A 23509-nucleotide genomic window follows, 5' to 3' on the forward strand; every position below is an offset into this window, starting at 1 on the left:
CTCGCATGCTAACAATTCTCCACAGAATTTTTTAACTAAAAGTTGTCATACATAAAACTTCCTATATTCATAAAAAAACGGTTTAAATATAATCTCTTTTTTTGCCTTTAACACAAACTTTAAAAGACTATAAGTATATTTCCCCAGAATGCAATGCATGAGTAGCTGAAATATGTATGAATGTGCAGGCAACAAACATTTAATCATCTTACCATATTTAACATCACGCGCAACTTGTATACTCATCGCCAGCCACTGCAACACTGGGCTCCGAGGGCCCCTTCAGCTAAGATCATATGTTGCCACTGCGGCGTTTACATTTGTTGGCAACATATTCCTTGCCAAACAATAAACGCTGAAAGGCACGCCGAAACTCTGGATTGAAAATAGTATAAATGATGGGATTAAGTGTAGAATTAAAATAGCCCAGCCATAGGAACAGCGAAGCGACAGCTTCATTAATTTCACAGCTTTTGCACAGCGACAACATGAGAGCCATCACGAAGAACGGCAGCCAACAGACAACGAAGGCGCCCGTTATGATGGCCAATGTTTGGGCGGCTTTACGTTCGCGTTTCGCTTCGATTTGTTGGCGACGTTTGGCCAACTTTTGGTGGGGATTCGTTGTGTGTAGCAGTGAGGGAAATTGCTGTTGTTGTTGTTGTTTAATGTTGCACGCACCAAGGCGTGTTGTTGCGGAGGTCAGCACAATGGCTGTGACATGCTGTTGAAATGTTGAGGTTGTAGCAGCAACCTGCTGGGATACCGTTGAAATCTCTAAAGGCAGGGGTGTGCGCTGATGACATAAAACAGCAGAGACAGTAGTACATTAATACATATTTGGGAAAAAAAACAAGAACAAAATACGAAAAAATGAAGGAATTTAAATTAATAAATGGTAGATTAATATTCATGTACGAAACAGTGAAATCTCTTAGGAGAAGACAAATATGGTTAACGATGTTATGAAAATTATAGAAAATTGAGGGTAGTATTTCCCATCGGGAAATTATGTAAAACAGATTTTAGGCTAAATTTGTTATAACTATTATTTTTTGGTTATTTACTTGAATTGTTATACTCCTACCATGAGTGGAAAGGATATATGACGCAAATTAATATGGAGAAACTACAAATAGAATAACAAGTTTATCACTCATGTTGTAGGGTATTAATGAAAGCAACTCGAGTGTGTTGGTACTAATGATTTTGAATGTAAAATTTGACAAAGAAGTTGCTAATTATTACTGACAAGTAAAAATTAAATTAAATTTTAATTTAACAAAGGAAACAAATTTGGTATAACAAAATATTTGTTTTCATTTTGTATTTCATTTTTAAGTTTCACAAAAATAACTATTTTACAAACAGTTGAATTGAAAAATATATTGCATATATTCTATTAGGTTTTAATTTGGATTATTTTGATTGCTTTATATTAAAAAAATACTTACTTCATCTGCCATACTGGTGGTGTTTTCATCCGAGACATTGGTCAGTTCAGTACCCGCATGACTTTTACTATCAATATTACTCGTACTAAATTCAGTTTCTTCTCTGATATTGAGATTCGAATTATTTGCAATACTATCACCCCCCGTTGAGTTGAAACCTTTTTCGGATGAAACATCTTTGCTAAAGCAAATTTTTATGCGTCTCTTTTTTTGTTTTTCTGCGAAATCCTGAAAAATATTAGAAAATAACTATGAAATTAGGAGAAAATGTAAAGGTTTTGTAATAGAAAATAAGCACGATAATATAGACCATAGCCTACATTGAGTAAATGAGTAAAAACATATTTCTTTAAAATATTAGTAATTTATTTTTTTGAAAAGTAGGCATTGTATGGGAGCTATGAACAATTATGAACCCATCATCATGAAATTAGGTGGCATGATATTTTTGTATATATGAAACACCTATCTGGTAAATTCTGTTTAGATAACAACATTTGTATGAGATTTATGATCGTTTAAGTGATATTCGGAAGTGAGCCTTATTGAGAGCTATAACCAATAATGGACCCATCGCCATGAAATGAGGTCGCTTGATTTCTTTCTATATGAAACTTATTTATGATGATTTGATTTTGGATAAAAACATTTTTAGTAATTTTATGATCGTTAAAGTAATTTTCGGAAGTGGACCTTATAGCTACCAGGTCAAGTATGGACCGCTCTGCACAAAATTTGCAGTTCCACTTAAAAATGCGGTATTTTTTAAATTTATTAGCTTTTATTTGCACAATATAAATTTATTTGTATTGTATTCCGAGACAAACGAACTGCTCATATTTTGAGGACAAGAACGAATAAAACCCATATCGGATACTCTGCTCCAAAGTGAAGCCTATCTCAGTAAGAGAGTGTTCTGCTCCGATCGTAAAAAAATAACACTATACAACAAAATCAAATTTTTTCCAAAATTACAAGGTTCGACCAATAAATTTTGTTAGAGGAGACAAAAAAAAGACACTTGTATCGGCGTTTTGAAAGTTTACATCTGAATTTCATTTGAGGGGGAGTTAAAGTTTCTCAACTCTGGCACATTCTTATTGATAACACAGTGCAACAGTGAAAAAAACACAAGATCATGACTATATAGGTTCGACTCTACTACCAAAGTGTAGTAAAACCCTGTACTCAGTTTGTCCATTTTGGTGACCGATAAATATGCTTTTATCTGTAGGTCATCTCTTTTAGTTCAAGAGATATTTAGGTTTATTTTTTTTTTAAATTTTGCTCGATGTTTTTTTTGTATTTTATATATGATGGGCCTACGAAAGGTCGAGATTTGATTTTTATATATGACGTATATTTGCGATAAAATTCTAAAGAAAATAAAACAAACCTGATAACAATTATTTCGTCCCTATAAAAAGTTGCACGCATCCAAAGTTGAAGCTTCTTTTTATATATTTCAACTTTGTATGCGTGTGTTTTTTCCCAAAAAAGTCTCCATTATTTTTCTTTTATAAAAAACTAATTTTCTTCGTGGCTATATACATTTTTTATGATCTGGAAAGAGAACTTAATGCAAAAACGTATAAAGTAAAACTTGAATAACTTAAGCGGACATTGTACCTAATCCAAACTTGGCCAATTTTTAAACAAAATTTTAGGTTTGAGTAAAAAATTCTAAAAGCGCAAAGCACCGATCCTCAGAAACTCATCATATTTGTATAGCCCTATATGTTGTTTATATACATACAAAACGTTTTTACTATCATACTGTAAATAACGTCAAAGTGGGCTATTTTCTAAAAAAAAACTCAGTTTTTGGAACACATTTTCCCCGTTTTAGGAATTTCGATGTTTGAGAACAAAGAATGGCAACATTAGTGATGCCATTGACTTAAGAACATTTAGATCTATATTATTTCCGAATTTTATTGTGATGTCTGTAATTGTTCAAATTTTACATTAATTAAATTTTTTTATTTTTCTTGATGGAAAATCACCATTTTATAATATTGTTAATTTTTAAGGTAAAATACGTCCGAAAAAAACACAAAATTAATTAATTTCACTAAAATGTCAATCTACAAGTCATAAGGTTTCCAACGATTTCAAAAACTTATATAAAAAGCTTATATTTACTCTTCAGAAGCTTCACATACCATGCCCACTTTCAAAAATTTTAATGTTTTTTCATATCTTGCATCAAGCCGGTCTTGCGTGATCAAGATCGGATAAAGTGATGCGCCCGGATCATACCGATAATGATTTGCCCATTCTTCGTTATTTCAGCACAATAGAGAAGTTTACACTCGAATTTTTAACAAAAAATTTTTGTTTTAGAGTCAAAAAATAGTAAAAAAATAAAATTTGTATGCTACAAAGTGATTTTTGACAGATATGTAGAATGCCAGATATGTTCGGATTGCATTGATATGTTCACAAGATTTGTTCAACTTTACCGTAGCTACAACTTTGCTAAATTTTGTTATTGAAAATTTAGGAGTCCCTGGAAGTTATTCTAAAAAAAGTAAAAAAAAAAATTTCTTCCTATATTCTTTCAACAAAAGTGCACGAAAAAGCTATTTTTTGGTAAAAAATTTTAACAAAATTTATTTGGCGGACTCTTAGCTATATTATTGCCATATAAAGTTAAGCCGTATCACAAAGTCTGAATTAGCTGTTAACCAAAAACTGATGACACCATTTTTAGAGGCCTCACTGATTTTCAGAAACTTTGGGGGACCATAAAAAAAAATCGGTCACCAAAATGGACAAACTGAGTATAGGGTTTTACTACCCTTTAGTAGTAGAGTCGAACCTATACTGTCATGATCTTGTGTTTTTCCAAAAGTCTTCATTTGTTGCATAGTGTAATCGGCATAAGAAATCATGTGATCCTTACATTTTAGGTATAAAATGTGTTCAGCAAATTTATGTAAAATGTTACAGAGAATATTTCTGTAAAATATGTTAACCCTCTAAATCCTCATGGCATGGGTCTTTTTTGTCCTTCTTTTAAAAAAGAGCAAAAAACACTATTAAAACAGGGATTTAAGGGGTTAAAATGTTCCGCAAAAATAATATCCGTGACATTTTACTATAAGTCCATGAATACACCAAAACGGAAAATTTAAGCAGAAAGTCAGAAATAAGACGTAACAAAAAAGAGCCTAAGGTTAATTTCGCATTTATTAAGAATTTTATTTTAAAGTACCTCAAAAATTTAGCATGAAAAAGAAATAGTTAAAATTTAACTAAAAATCACTAATATCTCTGTTTTTTTACCTTCGATATCAAATTTGGATAGGAAAGTATTCATTAATTACATTTTTTTTAACTCTAGGCAATTCCACTTTATTATCATACAATCTCCAGCAGGTTATCGTAATGGATGCGTATTTCATCGTAGGTAATGATTCAATGCAAAAATGATTTTCTTTTGAAGCATTCAAACATGATTTCAAACACCATCTCAAGGTCTGTCGATTTCAATTCAACCCAATTTCCTTGAGTTTTGAAATTCCTGCTTGAAGAGCTCCCAATAATTTTGCAAGCTATTGATGAATTTGGTCTTCAAACTGACCTGGCAGATATTTGTCTTCAATGTCAAAATCACCACTTCTTAGCCGCACAAACCATCTCTTACATGTTTAAGCTGTTAGTGCACATTCACCATAAGCTTTGATTAGTAATCGATGTACTTTACTGTCACTTTTTTCAAATTAAAGAAGTAAAGCAAAACTTTCTGGATTTGACGCTTTGTTGGTATAATATTCGACACTTTCGAAGCCAAAAAAAATATTTGTTGTTAACATTATAATGTTCAATAACTGAGTGAGAATAAATAACATATATGTTCAAGAGATACGCCCGCATTTTTTAGTCATAAACCCAAAAGTGCAATATTTTTGAAGGACGGAGTTTTTTTTTTTTAATCTGATTGAGATATTGATATTTATTAACAAAACTCGATGAAACTTTCATCGTTTTTTTAAATTTGTAATTTTAAATAACAAAATGTAAAAAAAACTTGTCTAAAGTTCAAAGAGAATCCCGAATTCCTAAAAATGTAAGCGAAAATCCCAAAAATGGTATTTTTTAATATTTTGCCCATATGGTTCTGGGTCTGGGAAAATACTTTGGGGATAAATAGGAAACACATCAATGGTTCCAAAGCTGTTTTCCGTTTTCTGATCCCAGCTTTGGAATTCAAATTTCGAAGGGCGTAGGGGAGACATGTTCTAAAATTAGGACATGTTTTTTATACCAAAATGTTCTCTGTATAGATATCTTACAAAAAAACATAAAATTGTCATATGTTCTTAAAGAAAGTTTTCTTTTTAATAAAAAAAAGAGTTAAGTAACCTTTTCCCCAAAAAAACAGCAAAAATCTACTATTTTTTGAATTTTTATATCGAAAATCGTTTTTTTGTGGATCCATAATTGATATTACTATGGAATCTTTTTTATATTATTGGTAATTTAGTTATCTAACTGACATAATAAATTCGAGTCCTTTCGGTGCAAATGTACGCCCTATATTTTTAAAAAAACAGTATGACAAAATTTTAAAAAAATTTTAAATTATAAGAGATTAATGCACATGTATGCATGTTTTTTCACGACCTAGCCAAGCGTTTTCTAAAAATATAAAAATCTTTGAAATGAAAATTTTACATGTAGAAGATACCCTATTTTGAGTCCCCATAGCGCTGCTCCTGGAGCGTTCGTAGGGCCCATTTCGAATACTCCTTGGCTGTACTCTCTTCAAATCGGGATCGAACCAGCCGTTTAGAAATGCCAGATTTATTTCCAAAAATGTTTGATTCTGCCCCACTGGAAATCAAAACCTTCCAAGAAAACACACGTTTTCAGGACAGGAAAGAAACTGTTTTTATCACTAATTAATAAGGAATATTATATTATTTCTTTTACAATATATTTTTTAGGACGCTACAAAATTCTAAACTTTTCCATTATTGGCAATTTTATTAAAGAATACTAATTTTGTATAAATAAATAAAACGTGTAGATAGAGAATTTTGCATTGTAAGAAATACATTTTAAATTTCATTTATTTTGGGACTTTGGTCAATACCAGCATGTTGTTTTTTCTTGTACCATAATGTTTATATAAAATGATTTTTGTGACTTTTGATATTTAATAATTCACTATATAAATAATATTTAAAACATTATTTATACGCGAAATATATATGTATGTCCTTGTAATAAATAAAGACTTAGTTCAATGAATTTTCATCGCCAGACACATTATGTACAGTAAGAAATTCATTTAAAAAAATATTTAAAAAAAACTAACGACATTGTACCTATTTATATACCAAAAAAATAATAATATTCATTACAACTCGAGTGAAAATAATTTAAATAATTTCTGTTTATGTGTGTATATTTTCACTTAAATTATTCTGACTGTATTTGACTGACTGGTAATTCCTTTGCAAGAAAACGCAAATTATTGTGAACAACTCTGTAGATAATTGGTAAAATATAAATAAATGTTGGTAAATAAATAGAGAATGTTGCTCTGCATTGTATCGCCTTAAGGCAGTTTTACAAGAAATTTTTTAAAATGAAAGCATGAGGAATTTCAATTTCAACTTATTGTTGTGGAACATAACAAAAGGAGAATTAAATTTGTGAAACATCTTGCTGACAGGGAAATTTGTGGAAGGAAGAAAAAAATATGTAACTACTACAATAGGGTGGTGCTTAGTTTTTAAATTTTTATTAAACTTTAACCAATTCCAAGCCTTTAAATGTTATCATATTTAGTTGGAATTTTGAGCACTTAATGAAAGTACCGAATATCGAATATGCCCAAAATAAGAGCTGCCCTATTGTCCATTTAAATTGCTATAGTTTTTCCTTCTTTAATGATTTAAAGTTGATTGCAATAATATTCGCAAAAAAGTGAGCAAAGTTAGAAAACAAGCCTTGTTCGAATACATTTCTAGTAAAAGTAAACGAACGAAATTCAAGAAAATTTTATTTTATTGACAGTATTTTTTACTTTTTCAAATCAAAAGTAGTAAAAGAGAAAACTAGTATATTTTCAAATTCCTGCTAGATTTTACTACTTATTGACTAAAAAAATATGTTGTAAAGGAATAAAGTTTTAGTTTATTTATTGACTATTTGTTTCATATCTATACTTCTTTAAGTTTTATAATTAATATAAAATATAATTGAATATCAATTTAATTAAACAATTTTCTTCACAAAAAAATTCTCTTTTAAATAACACAAACAAAAACAAACAATTATTATGTTCAAATAAAACTTGAAAACTTTAAAACTGATTGATGAAGGAGTGAAAGGAAAAAAATCAATTTTCGTTTTTCAATATACCTACAAATAGTACATACATACATATTTATGAATATTGCTTAGTTGTACAATAAAACCAAAACGTTATAACTAGAAATTTGTGATTTTTCATAATGGAAGCATGAAGTGAAAAAGACTTTAAAGTTCACTTTTTTCAAAACATCTATTGCCAATTACAGTCTGCTACAAAATAACACTTTTTGCCTGAACTTGAAAAACGGCCTAATGCATATAAAACTAAGTTTTTTCAGAAGCTGACAATATGCTCTCCTCCAATTCTAAAAAAAACTTTTTTTCAAAACACTTTCTTTGTATACAAATGTTTAACTGGTCCATAATAAATCTATTCATAAGAAAATAAATTTAAAAATACACAGTTTTAGCCAATTTTGCTTTCCCCGTTTTCAACAGCAAACATTTCTGATAAACAAATAATACTTTTCAGGAAAATTTCACCCACTAAGTCCGTCCCTCTATGCCCTATCGTTATAAAGTTATTTTCGGGAGCTATGGCAATTAGGGACTGATTGTAACTAAATCCCATTCTAAAACTGTTCTGTGGAAAATTTTGCTTCGATATCGATATTTACAAGAAATTATTTTATTTTATGTATTTTTCAAAAGTGGTCCTTATGTGAAAGCTATGGCCAATTACAATCTGCTACAAAATAACAAATGGAAGACATAACGGACAAACAACCGAAGAAACCCGAAAGCTTGCTGTAAAGCTTCCGGGGGATGGAAAATCTCTTCTTGAAATTCCCAAAATTCTGGGAAGGAGTGATTCTACTAATACATTCTAAAACGATACAGGACTTCAAAACAAATAAAAAATAAACCCAAAAATGCACACAATAAAATATTCAGTGAAGCTGAAGAGCGAAATATTGTCAGAGCGTGTAAAAAGGATCTCTTTGCATGCTCTTTCAAACTTACGTCCATTGCGGGAAAGAGCGAATTCGAATGGTAGAATGGCTAGAAAATGCTTTTGCCTAGCAAGAGAAATAAAAAGGACTGCTTTAACTTCGCCAAACTACATAAATCAAAGGATTCTTCTTTTTAGAAAGATGTGCTGTTCACAGACGAGAGAAAATTTAACATATTTGGCTATAATGGAAAACCATATTTATGGCGAAAGGCTAATGAGGAGCTCTTACCAAAACATGTTAAATCTACTGTAAAGCTTGGTGGTGGATCGTGGTTTTAGGGTCTTTCTTGAAAGCTGGTCCAGGTTCTCTTCATTTCATAGAAGGCATAATGGACCAAAAAATATATTTAGAAATTTTAATACTAAAATTGCCATTATCAAAGCCAAAACTGAATTTATCAAACACTTACTATTTTTACCTCAGAATACAGCTTACAATGTCAGTTCGTGGTTATTGTACAATTGTCCTCATGTAATGGAGACAGCTGCCCAGAGCCCTGACATCAACCCCATCGAGAATCTTTGGGGCTACCTCGATAATAAAGTGAGACAACACCAAATTTCCTATAAATAGGAGTTGAGAAGTGTTCTAACTGAGGAATGGGAAAATATTGATCCCACCGTTTGCCGCAAACTAGTGGAAAATATGCCTAAGAGACCATAAAAGCTTATTCAAGCAAAAGGTTACCATGCAAAGTAATGGTTTTTATGGTATTGTTACCTTTTTACCATACCATGTTAAATGTACGAGTTTGGCTTTTAGCGGATTTTTTTTTAGATTCTTATTTACAGTGTTATTTAAATGGTTTTACTTTTATTTTACATATGAATTGAATAAAGAATTACATAAGCTACAACCCTCCCAAACACACTTTTTATCTAACTTTAAAAGGTAAGCTGAAATTAAGAGATATATACAAAATTTCCTAGTGTACGAGTTTGGCTTTGAGCCACTGTAAGTTTTTATAAAAAGTCTCGTTTTTTTTTTTCGTAATTTTTCAAATTCAACAATAGTTATTTTAATTTTTTTTCTATAAAAACCAATCTTTTTTTGAAAAGTTTTATAAAGAAAATTTTATATGTGAAAAAATAAGACATTATTTGTTAAAATCGGTTTATATTTGCAAAAGTTCGAAAAAATTTAAATTTAAAATTTAAAAACTACAAATATTTTTTTTGCTATATTTTTTTTATTCATATGCGCTGCAAAGTGGGGCATAATCAAAATAAATAAATTTTGAATTTCTAAACGGCTGGTCTGCTTGGGATAAAATTTAAAATGGGCCTTACAAATGCTCCATGGGCGGCGCTATGGGGCTCAAAGTAGGGCTCCTTCGATATGTAACATTTTTAAACATGTGCCATTTTTTCTAGAATTTGAAATGCGCTCGGCTAGGTATTGAAAAAACATTGCGTGTGCTATTTATCTCTTATAATTTTTTTTTTATTTAATTATTATTTTCAACAACCTAGCTTATTGGCCATAATCGGTTATAAATTTCTACTTAATATTTTCATATTAATATTTCAGAGTTATAGGCATTTGTTGCTTTAAGAATATCTTAATTTCACTACATTTGCTAATAAAAGAAGTACTAAACGAAGTACTAAACAAGTTTAAGTATTTCGAAACTATATGGTCTTTAAAACAACATATGTGAGAACCCCTGAATTTTGTTTTTGGTGTAGCATAGTGTAATCAATAATTTTAGATAATAGATTATTGGTTTATCGGTACAGGTAGCTTAGTGGTAACGATTGCCAACCTTTTTCGCACATTTAAAATTTTTGGGAAATTGAGTTTTATTTTAAAAACTGCATGAACCTGGAAATGGTAACAAGTTTCTTACTTATCAATAGATACATCCAACTGCCATAAGTCACCATATTAAACGTTAAGAATGTTTGATATAAAACCATTTTAATATCGGAAAAAGAAACTTTTGTTAAAAAATAAAGAGAAAAAGTACGTTTTGTTAAAAACAAAATTAAAAATTATGTTTTCTATGCGTTGAAAAGATGTGAAAAAGTACCTTTTGTTCTGCGGCTCTTCATATTACTTTAAGTTATATTAAGCAAAGTTTTATGCAATTCCTACATTCAAGAACACTTTATTTAAAAAGAATATTTTTTTAGTTATGACAATATTTTTGTAAAGGACATTTTTTTAGTTGTAGAACGAAAATATAATTTCACACAAATACTGGAAATGGAAAAATCAAAATAAATCATATTGAATGAGTTGTGTAAATATTTACATTGTCAATGAAGCATTGAAAACTCAAACAAACAAACAAATAAACACTCTTCTACAGCAACAAAAGCACCAACATAAGTACTTTTACTTGCTCAAGGAACTAGGCTCACATAGACGAATGTGTTTGCTACGATTGGTTACCCACTAAGCTACTCTCAAGGATATTCTGGATTCTTATAATTACATTATAAAAGCCGGTTTTGTGGTTCTAGAGATTTTTTTTCAGAAAACAAAAATATTTATTTTGGCTACATCTATGAAACTGATTTATTTGCATCTATATTATTGGGTATATGACTTAAAAATGCGGGATTTACAATAGAAAAAGTACATTTTGAACGCGGTTTTTGTTTTTAATAACTTATATGCCATTTTGAAGGGACAATATCTGTCATTTATTTTCTTTTAGTTATTGAACATTATAGTTTTTTTTTTTGCTTCGAAATTGTCGAATTATGTAGAAATGAATTGCCATATGCGGGAAGTTTTGCTTTACTTTTTTAATTTGAAAAAGTGCAGCTAAAGCCCACCGATTGCTCACCAAAGCTTATTGTGAATGTGTGGTGGATCGTTTGTGCGGTTTAGAAGTTATTTTGACTCGGAAGACAAACTACGACCAGTCCAGCCAAAAAAACTTGTAGACCTAGAATTGGAGTCATTGCTCCATGAAGATTGTTGCTAAACTCAACAAAAGCTTGCAAAATCATTGGGAGCTAGCTACTCAAGCAGCAATTTCAAAAACGTTTGGGAGCAGCAGGATTCACAAAAAAGTAGGGAAATAGGGTACCCTACGAAAACAAGCCAAGAGACCTTGAAAGACGATTGTTAGTATCCGAAATGATGCTTGAAAGCTATAAAAGAAAATAATTTTTGCAGCGACTCATTACACTAGTTTACAAATCAAATATTTTTGTTTGCTCATGGAATGAAATTTATATTTTTGAGAAGAGCTAGGGACGCTAGTTAATAGACCATTTTTAGTTTCCCACCTATACGTCAAAATGTTGAGATATATGGGTTTTTATTTTTCACCTGCCCTGAGTACTACTAATGCATACTGTAGTGTACCGAATTGTGGTAATTAAGTATTTACATCGTTTTTGGGTACTCAACACTCTGGCGAAGCTACTAAATACTTTCAGAGTTGTATTTTTTTTTGACAAATTCCAAAAAAAATAAATACTGTTTAAAAGTACATCTTTCTTGTAGATAAACGTTAATAAGACGCTATTAAATACAAAACTCTAAAGTAAAAACTATTTTAAAATGTCTTCTAGAAAGTGTAAAATAAACCCAGACCATTTTTTTTATTTGCGGAAAAATAATTCAGTCAAATCGAGGTTTTCCTATAACACAAACAGTGCAAAATGCTTATTTACATTGAAAAATTTCGTAAAAGCTTTAGATAAGACAAAACCAGCATTTCAATTTTTATGCAGCGTGTTCCCGAGTCTTTCTGAGGCTAAATTAAAAGAAGGGATATTTGTGGGTTCTCAAATAACAAAAATTTTGGGTGATACCAAATTTTAGTGTCTATTAACCGATGTTGAAAATGCACCATGGAATTCTAAACTTGTTGTTCAAGAATTTTTGGGGAATAAGAAAAGTCAAAATTACAGAGATATTGTTGCGAATTTATTACATAATTTAGAACAGATGGGTGTAAATATATCCCTCAAGATTCACTATTTAGATTCTCATGTGGATTTTTTACAGGAAAACCTCGGACACATGAGTGACGAACATGGAGAGCGTTTCCATCATGATTTGAAGTTTTTCGAGAGGAATAATCAAGGTTTTTGGGATCAGAATATGCTAGGAGACTACTATTGGAGTGTCGTGAGGGAGACAAATGAAAATAATTATAAAAAAGGACTAAAACACTTCACTTTTAATTTTTTTTCCTAATTTAATGTTCATTTTTATATGTTTCGTTTTTAATAAATATCTCAAAAGTTTGACGTCCAGGATTTTTTTTAATATTTTTTCCGAAGTTAGAAGACCTAAATATGAGCAAAAACGTTGTAAACTAGTGTTACTTGCGATTTAAAAACAAATATCCATGGCGTTAAGTTATTTTCTGTATTTGATGGGAAAAAAAGTTTCCTATCTATTAGGAGCTGCTGAAACGTAACTGATTCATTTGAAGCGAACATTGACCGCAAAAGCCCAGAATATGAGGCCAGACATATAACCGTAATATTCCATCATGACAACTTTCCGCCACATGTTGCAATGTTTGTTAAAAAGTATTTATAATGACGTAGTTTGGGAAATATTGCATCACCAGCTTTATGGTCCAGATCGATGCAGAACGCTCTCTCTGGGATACGTTTCACTTTGGAACAGAGTATCCGATAATGGCTTGAATCGTTCTTGGCCCCAAAAGATGAGCAGTTCTGTTGGCTCGAAATCCATATGTTGCCAGAAAGATGAGAAAAAGGTCGTAGTAATGTTGATTATGCGGAAATCAAATTACACAAATTATTTCTAAGTACTCTGACATTATACTGTAAAGTATCTCGAAGATCGGTCAACACTTGTTCATAATCACCATACAAGGTGACCTTCAGAAAATGACTTTGACATTCATAATTGTCCTATAATAATTAATATCGCGATGAAGTTGGACATAAACAATTTCTATATGAACCTAAATATTTCTACCTACTTTTGCGAGGCTCGGTGAATAATATTTAAACATGGATTTTAAGTATTTTTTTATACCCTTCACCTTCGTAAGAAGGGTATATATAAGTTTGTCATTCCGTTTGTAATTTCTACATTTTTCATTTCCGACCCCATCAAGTATATATATTCTGGATCCTTATAGATAGCGGAGTCGATTAAGCCATGTCCGTCTGTCTGTTGAAATCAATTTTCAGAAGACCCCAGATATCTTCGGGATCCAAATCTTCAATAATATAAAAGTCAGACATGCTTTCGAGAAGTTTGCTATTAAAAATCAGCAAAATCGGTACATAAATAACGGAGATATTAGCAAAAAACCGGGACAACCTCGATTTTTGACCTATTTTTGAGCTATATATGGATTACTATAGATGGATTAATATAGACAATACGGATATCTAATGATAGATATTTCAAAGTCCATTGCAACGATGTAGATAAGGCTATAGTAAGTTGGACCTACAATGGGTCAAAATCGGGAAAAATATTTTTAACCCGAATTTTTTTTTCATCAAACAATTTTTTTTGTCATTAATTTATTTTTCCAAAAAAAATTAGGAAAAAACTTTTTTCTTTAAAAAATTAAAAAATAATTTGTAAAAAAAAATTTTGAAAAACAATTAAATTTTGTTTACCTAAAAATATTTAAAAAAATTAATTTTAAAGTAAAATTTGGTGAAGGGTATATAAGATTCAGCACAGCCGAATATACACCTCTTACTTGTTTTTTATATTTTACTTTGACCCAAAAATAGAAACTTCAAATAAAATAACTCAAATTTTCAGCATTTGGTTTTAAATGACAGAGAAAAAAATAAGGCCATCCCGGTGTACATATTATAATTTTATATAGAAATTACCCAAAAACGTTTTTTAACAAACCATTTTTTTTTAAAACTCTCTCCAATATTAATGAAATCTAATTAAATTTGTACAACTTTATAGGCAAGGTTGGGCCTATGGAATGTTAACAAATATTTACTCTATAAATATTCCTCTCTAATTAGCATTATGTCAAATTTAAATTTTTTACGTAAATCAAATTTATGCAAGTAAATTATTACAGTACTTATGTAATATTTTTTATAGCCATTTCCCTTTGTAATAATTCTAGCAAGGTCTTTTAAATATAAATGTATATTTATATATAAAGAAAATTAAAAACTTACCACCTCCTTGCCGGCTACTTTTTCATTATAACGTAAACGTTGCGTGCGTCTTTGAATACGTTTGCGTGCTATTTTATAGATTTTCCAGTACAAAACTAAAATCATTAACAATGGAACATAAAATGAGCAACAAGTGGCAAAAATCTGTACAAAATTCAAGAAATATGGCCACAAAAGAGAAAAAAATGGGAAAAATGGTAAAGAAAGGGAAAAAATATTAAAATAAATGAATAGATTTAAAAAAATATATGAAAATTAATTCTTAATTTAATATATTTTAGAAGTATAAACAAATTTCGGCCCTATCACTACGTGATGATCATTAATATACTGACAATAAAAATAATTTACTGAAGGAATTTTGATTTACAGCCTTTTTAATAATTTTAAACCAGTGGAAACGAGATTCGTCAAATTCATTAAAGAATAGGATTCGAAGTTATTAACCCTTTCACGACCATAACATTATTTCTTAAACAATTCTTTAACACAGTCCAATAAAACTGTAAATTTTCAAAGTCGAAACCGAACTTGTTTTAATCTAAACACATTAATAATAGAAGAGGCATGTTTACGAACTAATTAAAATTAAAATTGAACCCATTTTTTCGTTATTTAGTTATTCAATATTGTTGTGTTGGGACACCGGTGTCAAAGTGGTCGTCAAAGGGTTAAACGAATTCAACAATTTCCATTTCAAAATTTGAAATCAAAAATTTAATTTTACTTTTATTCTTACGGTTTAAATAGAGGCCTTTTAATATGTTGAAATTTTACAAAATGAATTGTTTATACCTGATAAATGACATCTTGTGAAACCATACATTTTTGCTGCTCAATACGTTCCATATATTCGGGATCCTTCCAGCCGAATTGTGGTGCTAGCGAAACAATGACGGCAAAAAACCACACCGAAAATATCATACAAAAGATACGACGTGGTGTACGCAAATTATGATAATCAATATTTGTAACAGTCCAGTACCTGGTAAATGGAAGAAGTAAAATTTGTAAATTAAAATGTTTTGAAAGCTGTCTAATTTAAATGGTTGAAAATACATATTATAATTTTTTTTCGACATGTTCGATTGTAATTTCTTCCTTGTTTTTAAATTTAAAAAAAAAATAAAATAAATTTTTCATTTTTCAAAAAATTCAAAATTAATTTTTCGTGATTTAAAAGTTTGGGGTCATTTTAACCCCATGTGCCATTAAGGGTTAATTTCCATTTTTGTGCTGTTATTATAAATACTAGACTTCATGTTATATTTTTCTCAAGATTCATTAAAATTGGTCCAAATATATATAACATTTCTCTAACTTTCCATTAGAAATTCCAAATATTGAAAACTTTGACATTTGACCTTTACGATTTAATGGTTAGCGATTTCTGATTTCATTAAAACTTTTAGAGTATATTTACAATTATCTGGACTATAATATTCCGAATATCATCTACTTAAAATTCATAACAGTAAGGAAATTGAGCTAATTCGCCAAAATATGGCCAAATAATTAGTTTTTCTCGAAAATTCCTAAATTTAAATCGGAGGTATGGAAAAACTATTGGAGGTATTGTCATACTTTTTATACCCTACACCACCATAGTGGGGAGGGTATTATGCGTTTGTGCAGATGTTTGTAACGCCCAAAAATATTAGTCTAACACCCACCTTAAAGTATACCGATCGACTTAGAATCACTTTCTGAGTCGATTAAACGATGTCCGTCCGTCCGTCCGTCTGGTTGGCTGGCTGGCTGTCCATGTAAACCTTGTGCGCAGAGTACAGGTCGCAATTTTGAAGATATTTCGATCAAATTTGGTACATATTACTTTTTCGGTAATATGGACCAAGCACAAGGACCAAGCCTATTGAAACTGGCTGAAATCGGTCCATTATTTCACCTAGCCCCCATACAAATGTCCCCTCGAAATTGAACTTTATCGGTCATAAATGTTTAATTTATCTATGTATCTACACAAATTTCGCTCCAAATAAGTTTTATATGCACAAAATTCATGTCACAAAATTTTATGGTGATCGGTCCATAATTGGTCATAGCTCCCAAGGCCCACTTCCGAAAATCACTCAAAAATAAAAATTATTAAAATTTTAAAAGAAAAATATTTTTACTCATTTACTTGGTGTAGGGTATTATATGGTCGGGCTTGACCGACCATACTTTCTTACTTGTTTCATATTATTATTCCCTTTTATATTCTTAATAAATTCCATTGAGATGATCAAAAAATTCTGAAATTTGTTTAACAAAATTTTTAAAAATTTGAAAATGGAGTTTTGAAACTGCCGTTAAAAAAATTTCATTTTTTTGGTCTTACCTGCGAATAGTTTAACAGTATCCTACGAAAACAAAAACTCATATACAAATAAATATGGATAAATTTTAAGTAAAAATGAGCTTTTATTTTAATATTTCTTAAAGTATGTTAATTTTGCTCCTACATTTCTTGTTCCAGTGGCCTGAGACACGTTAATGGTCTGGGGAAATTTTAATAACTTAAACATTTTTTAACCAATTTCGGTTTTTTATATCTAATTAGAACGACAATTACGTACACGTTTCGATTCTTTTATACTAAATTGCAAAAGTAATTTTTTAATGGCAACATTTTTACAAAAACTGAAAAATTGGATTTTTTTCCCTGGTAAATGCATCTCGAAACTTCGGAGGGCTTGAGGCACGTCTTAACCCCAACCGATTTACCTAAAATTGTTTCAGGATGATTTTTTTTCCAATGTTTACCAAACTGGGGGGTGAGACTGGCTATAATCCAAGTTTTGTTTATTAAGGGCCTCCCTTTGCCCTATCTTGGTGAAGGGTATAAAAATTAATGTTTGATTAATATTTATGTTGAATTAACAAATATTTTTTTGTATAATAAAATATTTTTCTCAGATCTTACACTCTATTTTTATTTCCCATTTTTTTTCAACACATTCTGCAGTATGAAAAATTTGATCACGTCAACTCACTGTGGTTCCAAATCAAAATCTAGGTGTACAAAATTATAAAAATCTGTATTTTCAGAACTTGGAAAAATTACATTTTTTAATATTTTACTGCTTTACTAAATTACATATATCTCAATTGTTTTACCATATAGAAATTCATACTTCAAAATATAGATAAATATTGATATAGGCTTTTATCAAGTGTATATATTATATTTATGGGCCTCTCCATTTTCCCGTTATTGTCCTTTAAACTTGGGTCTCAAATATACTGATATTTTTTTCTTAAAAGAATATTATATAGTTTGTCAAAAACAAAAACCGTCAAAGCCCGTCCATAAAACAAGTAAGAAAGTATGGTCGATCAAGCCCGACCATATAATACCCTACACCAAGTAAATGAGTAAAAATATTTTTCTTTTAAAATATCAATAATTTATATTCGTGAGTGATTTTCGGAAGTGGGCCTTATATGGGAGCTAGGACCAATTATGGACCGATCACCATAACATTAGGTCGTGTGATTTATGTCTATATGAAAGTTATTTATGTTGAATTTTGTGTATATACCAACATTTTTAAGTGATTTAAGCACTTTAAAGTGATTTTCGGAAGCGGTTCTATATGGGTGCTATGACTTATTATGGACCGATCGTAACAAAATTTGGTGACATGAATTTTGTATATATAAAACTTATTTGGAGCGAAATTTGTGAAGATACATAGATAAATTAAACATTTATGACCGATAAAGTCCAATTTCGAGAGGACATTTGTATGGGGGCTAGGTGAAATAAAGGATCGATTCCAGCCAGTTTCAATAAACTTCGTCCTTGGGCCGAAAAAATGATATGTACCAAATTTTATAGAAATATCTTCAAAACTGCGACCTGTACTCTGCGCACAAGGTTTACATGGACAGCCAGCCAACCAGCCAGTCGGACGGACGGACATCGTTTAGTCGACTCAGAAAGTGATTCTAAGTCGATCGGTATACTTTAAGGCGGGTGTTAGACCAATATTTTTGGGCGTTAAACGCATAATACCCTCCCCACTATGGTGATGTAGGGTATAAAGAACGCCAAGTAATTTTGTCCACCTAGATTTTGATTTGGAACCACAGCGCAATTGTGGAAAACTTTGTTTAATTTGTCACTTTTGTAAAAATTAATCGTTTTTTAGGAAATATTTCTTATATATGAACTGATCTCATGTCCTTCGTATATTCGTTCTCTAATACGTCTATGATTTCATGGCTTTAAATTTCATACAATAAAGAAAATATAGAAAAAAAATATATTTTGTTTAGCTTTTCAATTTCTTTCTCTAATTTTTTCTTGTTTCATTCTTGAATACGAACGAGTATAATGTAGAAAAATTATGCTTACGGTATGTATGTATGTACTTGATAAATTAGGATGGTCCTTGTGTTTCACTTTTGTGATATTTTTACATGTTTCAACTTTGGGTGCTTATAACTTTTTATATGGTTCAGATAACTCTTAGCAATTTATTTTTGTAGTATCGCAAATATAGATGATATTTAAAAAATAAATTTGAACCTCCGTAGCCCCGACTTATCTAAAAAACTAAAAAAATAAATAAATAAACCTAAATAACTCCTGACCTCAAAGTGATAACCTACATGTGTTTGAACGTTTTTTGTAGATCTTCTCTAGGACTAACCCAAATTTTATTATTTTTTTTTTTTGATGTTTAGATTGATTCCTTGCGATTTTCGAAAATTGCAAAATAAAGACCACCTTAATGTATATAGGTGGTGTTCATAGTCTATGAGAAAACAATATTGTTGCACATTAGACTATTGCAGACATATATGTATGTATGTAGAAAAATTAGCTGTGCCCTGTATCACCCAAATAGAAATTTGGCTACACAGAAAATATTTTATACGTAGATGGAATAAACTACCTTTCATTGTTTTCAATTCATAATATAGAGAAAAACACATAGAGCGGAAACTACAAAAAAATAAGAGTGTTGTTATACCCTACACCACCATACTGGGGAGGGTATTATGCGTTTGTGCAGATGTTATAGTATACCGATCGACTTAGAATCACTTTCTGAGTCGATAAAACGATGTCCGTCCATCCGTCTGGTTGGCTGGCTGGCTGTCCATGTAAACCTTGTGCGCAGTGTACAGGTCGCAATTTTGAAGATATTTCGATGAAATTTGGTACATATTATTTTTTCGGCCCAAGGACCCGCTTCCGAAAATCACTTTAACGTGCTTATACTCACAAAATTCAACATAGTAAACTTTCAGACAGATATAAATCACACGACCTAATTTCATGGTGATCGGTCCAGAATTGGACAGAGCCCCCATATAAGGCCCACTTTCGAAAATCACTCAAAAATATAAATTATTGAAATTTTAAAAGAAAAATGTTTTTGCTCTTTTATTTAGTGTAGGTACTTTCTTACTTGTTTTTGTTTTCACATAGTTTTTATACTCTTCACCATGAGTGGCAAGGGAATATATAAGTTTTTCATTCCGTTTGTAATTACATTTTTCAATTGCGACAAAGTATATATAGCGGATTCGATATAACCATGTCCGTCCGACCGTCTCACAGTGGTGCTCATAGAACAAGTGAGTTTGCAACAAAAATTGTCCAAGGATTTCGAATATGCTACCACTAATACAATCAGATTTTTCGTTCAGAAAATATAGAACTCCAAAGTTGACTGATTTTCAGTGTTCAAAAAAAAAAACATACCATTTTTAGGGAATTTGGTCCGCTTTCAGATACAGTATCTCGAAAAATGGGTAACGGCTCGTCATTCTTTTTGATTCTATTTATAGATCTATTTATTAAGAAAAGAGACAGTAAGATAATTGTACTGTTTGTTTTGTATTTGACCAGTTAAATCGATATTTACCAACTATTAATTCTTTCAACATTTCTCAACTTTGATAGAAAACAAAAATTAACTATAAATTTTGTATTTGTCATGTTTTCAAAATAAATCCGTTGATTATTCCTTTACCTAATGCAAAAATGTCCTTGCCCCATTTCTTGCTAGAGGTAAAATTTTCAAAAAAGACTGGTTTATGAGCAATATTTTCCAAAAAAAAAATTTAAAAAAAAAAAATTCTGGAATATTTTACAAAAAATTTAAAACTCAATTTAAAAAAAAAATTGGAATCTTTTATTAAATCATAAAAAGAAACATCAATTGTCTATCATATGCCTTTTAAATTGTTTTACTATCTCATTTGGTTCAAAAGTTATGATTTTTGCAACTGTGCGTCTGTCCGTGTTTATGTTGAAATCAAATTTCCGTGGCCCCCAAACAATCCGCTACAGATCGTTGCTATTTAAAATCGGCCCGAAAATTGCTGATATATAAGGAAAAAACCAGGACAACCTTGAGTTTTGACCTATTTCGTATCTATATATATCGAGTCCTTAGCACCAAATTATCGTAAGCGACAAAATACAAATTTTACAGGAGAAGGTTTTTTTGATTATTTTGAAATTTATACAGAGAATTAAAAATGTTATGATGCGATATAATATAATCTCGTTCAAGCTATTTGTCTATTTTTCAAAAATATTTATAACTTTTGACAATTAAAAATTCATGGAATACTTTATTGAAAAATATGATAAAAAATGTTTTTTATTGAATTTTTGCATAGATAAAAATTTTTCGAATTAAAATAAAATTTGTATTTATAAATAGTTTTTAATTAAATTCCACAGTTATGTAGATTTTTCTATTTAAAATGGAGAAATAAAAATGAATTTTGAAATTTATTATCAGCAATCCCACAATTCCCAAAAAAGTGTTGAAAAATTCCAAAAATGGTAATTTTTAGTTTTTTGGCTATAATATCCATACCAGAGTCGGGGTTATAAAGACCCTTTACAAAATAATTAGAAACATATTGAGCCACCTATAATCGGTTACTATGTTTTGATATCGGATACGCAATAGGTGAAAAATAGGTGTTTTTGAAATTACCTGGTCCCCTCGGTAACAACAATTTTGAAATTGGTTTTCCTTTAAAATATTTTATGAAAACTAAGCTTTCAGAAAGTATAAATTCCTTATACATCCTCTTAGAAACTTTTTGCGATAACTTAAAAAGAAAAAAGTTCTTTTTTCCCAAAAAAATAGCTAAAAATCCCTTTTTAAAATTTTTTTAAATTCAAATGCATATAACTTGGACTTAGTCATTATTTTTAAACAGTTCTTTTTCTGTTTGACACATACATGTGTTGTTAGTCCAATAAAGGAAAACTGGAGAAAATCGGTAAATATTTGGATACGCTGTTATCAAAAAACTGGATTATGGTGGATAAAAATGTTGAAAACTTAATTTTCAAATGCGAATATCTCCTAAGCTATAAGAGATAATTGACAGCTACGTCGAAGTTTTTTGTTATTTGTGCTCGATGAAAAGATTCTATATGTGTAATTGAGATCGGAACTCAAACCAAGAAATAATATCGTTTTAAAAATGTAACATACCCGAGGTGTCCTACTTTGAGGGCCCTTGGTCGCGCCCCTTGTGGGCTCATGAGGTCCACGTTCAAAACTTAAACTCAAAACAAACCAATCTAACCATTTAGAAGTTACAGATTTATTTCCCTCTTTTTTTTCTATACCACTGTGTGTCGCTTACGATAAAATTTGTTTACTGTAAAATGTAAACATTGACTTACGATAAAATCTTACCCCCTATATTTTTGATGTTATTAAAAATTTTGATATTCTGAGAACGCTAAAGCATCAGTCGGTCCATAAAATTTTAATTTCTGCAATAAAACAAAAATTTTAAAAATGTCGCTTACGATAATTTGGCGCTAAGGGCTCGATATAATGATAGATATTTCAAAGACCTTTGCAACGTCATAGTAAGTGGGTCAAAATAGGATAAAATAATTTTTAACATGAAATTTATTTCACCAAAAAAAATATTTTATCATAAAATTTTTTCACTACTAAATTAAAAAAAAAATTTGGCATACAATTTTTTAAAAAAAATTTGGAAATAAAATTGTTTAAAAACATTTTGAAATAAAATTTTTTACAAAAAATTTTAAATAAACATTAAAAAATTTTGTTTACTTGAAAAAATTTGAAAATTTTTATTTTAAAGTATAATTTGGTAAAGGCTATATAAAATTCGTCAAAAACAAATATAGATTTCTTACAACTAAGTTCGGCCTTTGACAGGAGAGTTTCCGCTCTATGTATATTTCTCTATGATTCATAATAATTTGAAGAACATCAAGAGGGCTTATTGAAAATTGTTATAATTTTAATTTATGTATATATTTGTGTTGCTGAAAAGTAATTCAAAATAACTACAATTGACAATTGACTTTAATCTAGGTTAGTTGGAATGTCAGTATACTTAAGCAAAAAGAAAATAAACTGTATGAGAATTATATCAACACATTTTGTAAAAAAAACAGTTTTTAGGAATTGCCTACTAAACAGTTAAAGTGACTCCAGTCTAGATTACTCAGAGACACTTAAGTGACAATTGAATTTACGCTAGATTAAAAAATTTTAAAGTTTTGAAAATATTTTAACATGTTCAATTTATTCTGTTTCTCAGGCCTGTCACAGAATTCCTTTCGGATCGAAAAGGAAAAGTAAAATGAAAATTTCGTTCGGAATGAAATCAC

At 30.1% G+C, this 23509-nt stretch overlaps 1 protein-coding gene across 1 annotated transcript in view; it reads right to left on the reverse strand.

Annotated features, from left to right (window-relative positions):
* Positions 1–233: 233 nt before the first annotated feature.
* The window catches only part of LOC135960747 (5-hydroxytryptamine receptor 2A-like), a 44284-nt gene continuing 21008 nt past the window's right edge, over positions 234–23509 (reverse strand). Inside the window, exons 5-8 of the mRNA XM_065512117.1 lie at positions 15655–15844; positions 14860–15003; positions 1455–1682; positions 234–796 (exon numbers count right to left, since the gene is read on the reverse strand). Coding sequence (XP_065368189.1) covers positions 293–796; positions 1455–1682; positions 14860–15003; positions 15655–15844 — 1066 coding nt within the window. The 3' untranslated portion in view covers positions 234–292. The remainder of the gene's footprint in view (positions 797–1454; positions 1683–14859; positions 15004–15654; positions 15845–23509) is intronic.

The sequence above is a fragment of the Calliphora vicina genome, chromosome 5, assembly GCF_958450345.1.
Source record: "Calliphora vicina chromosome 5, idCalVici1.1, whole genome shotgun sequence".
NCBI lineage: Eukaryota > Metazoa > Arthropoda > Insecta > Diptera > Calliphoridae > Calliphora > Calliphora vicina.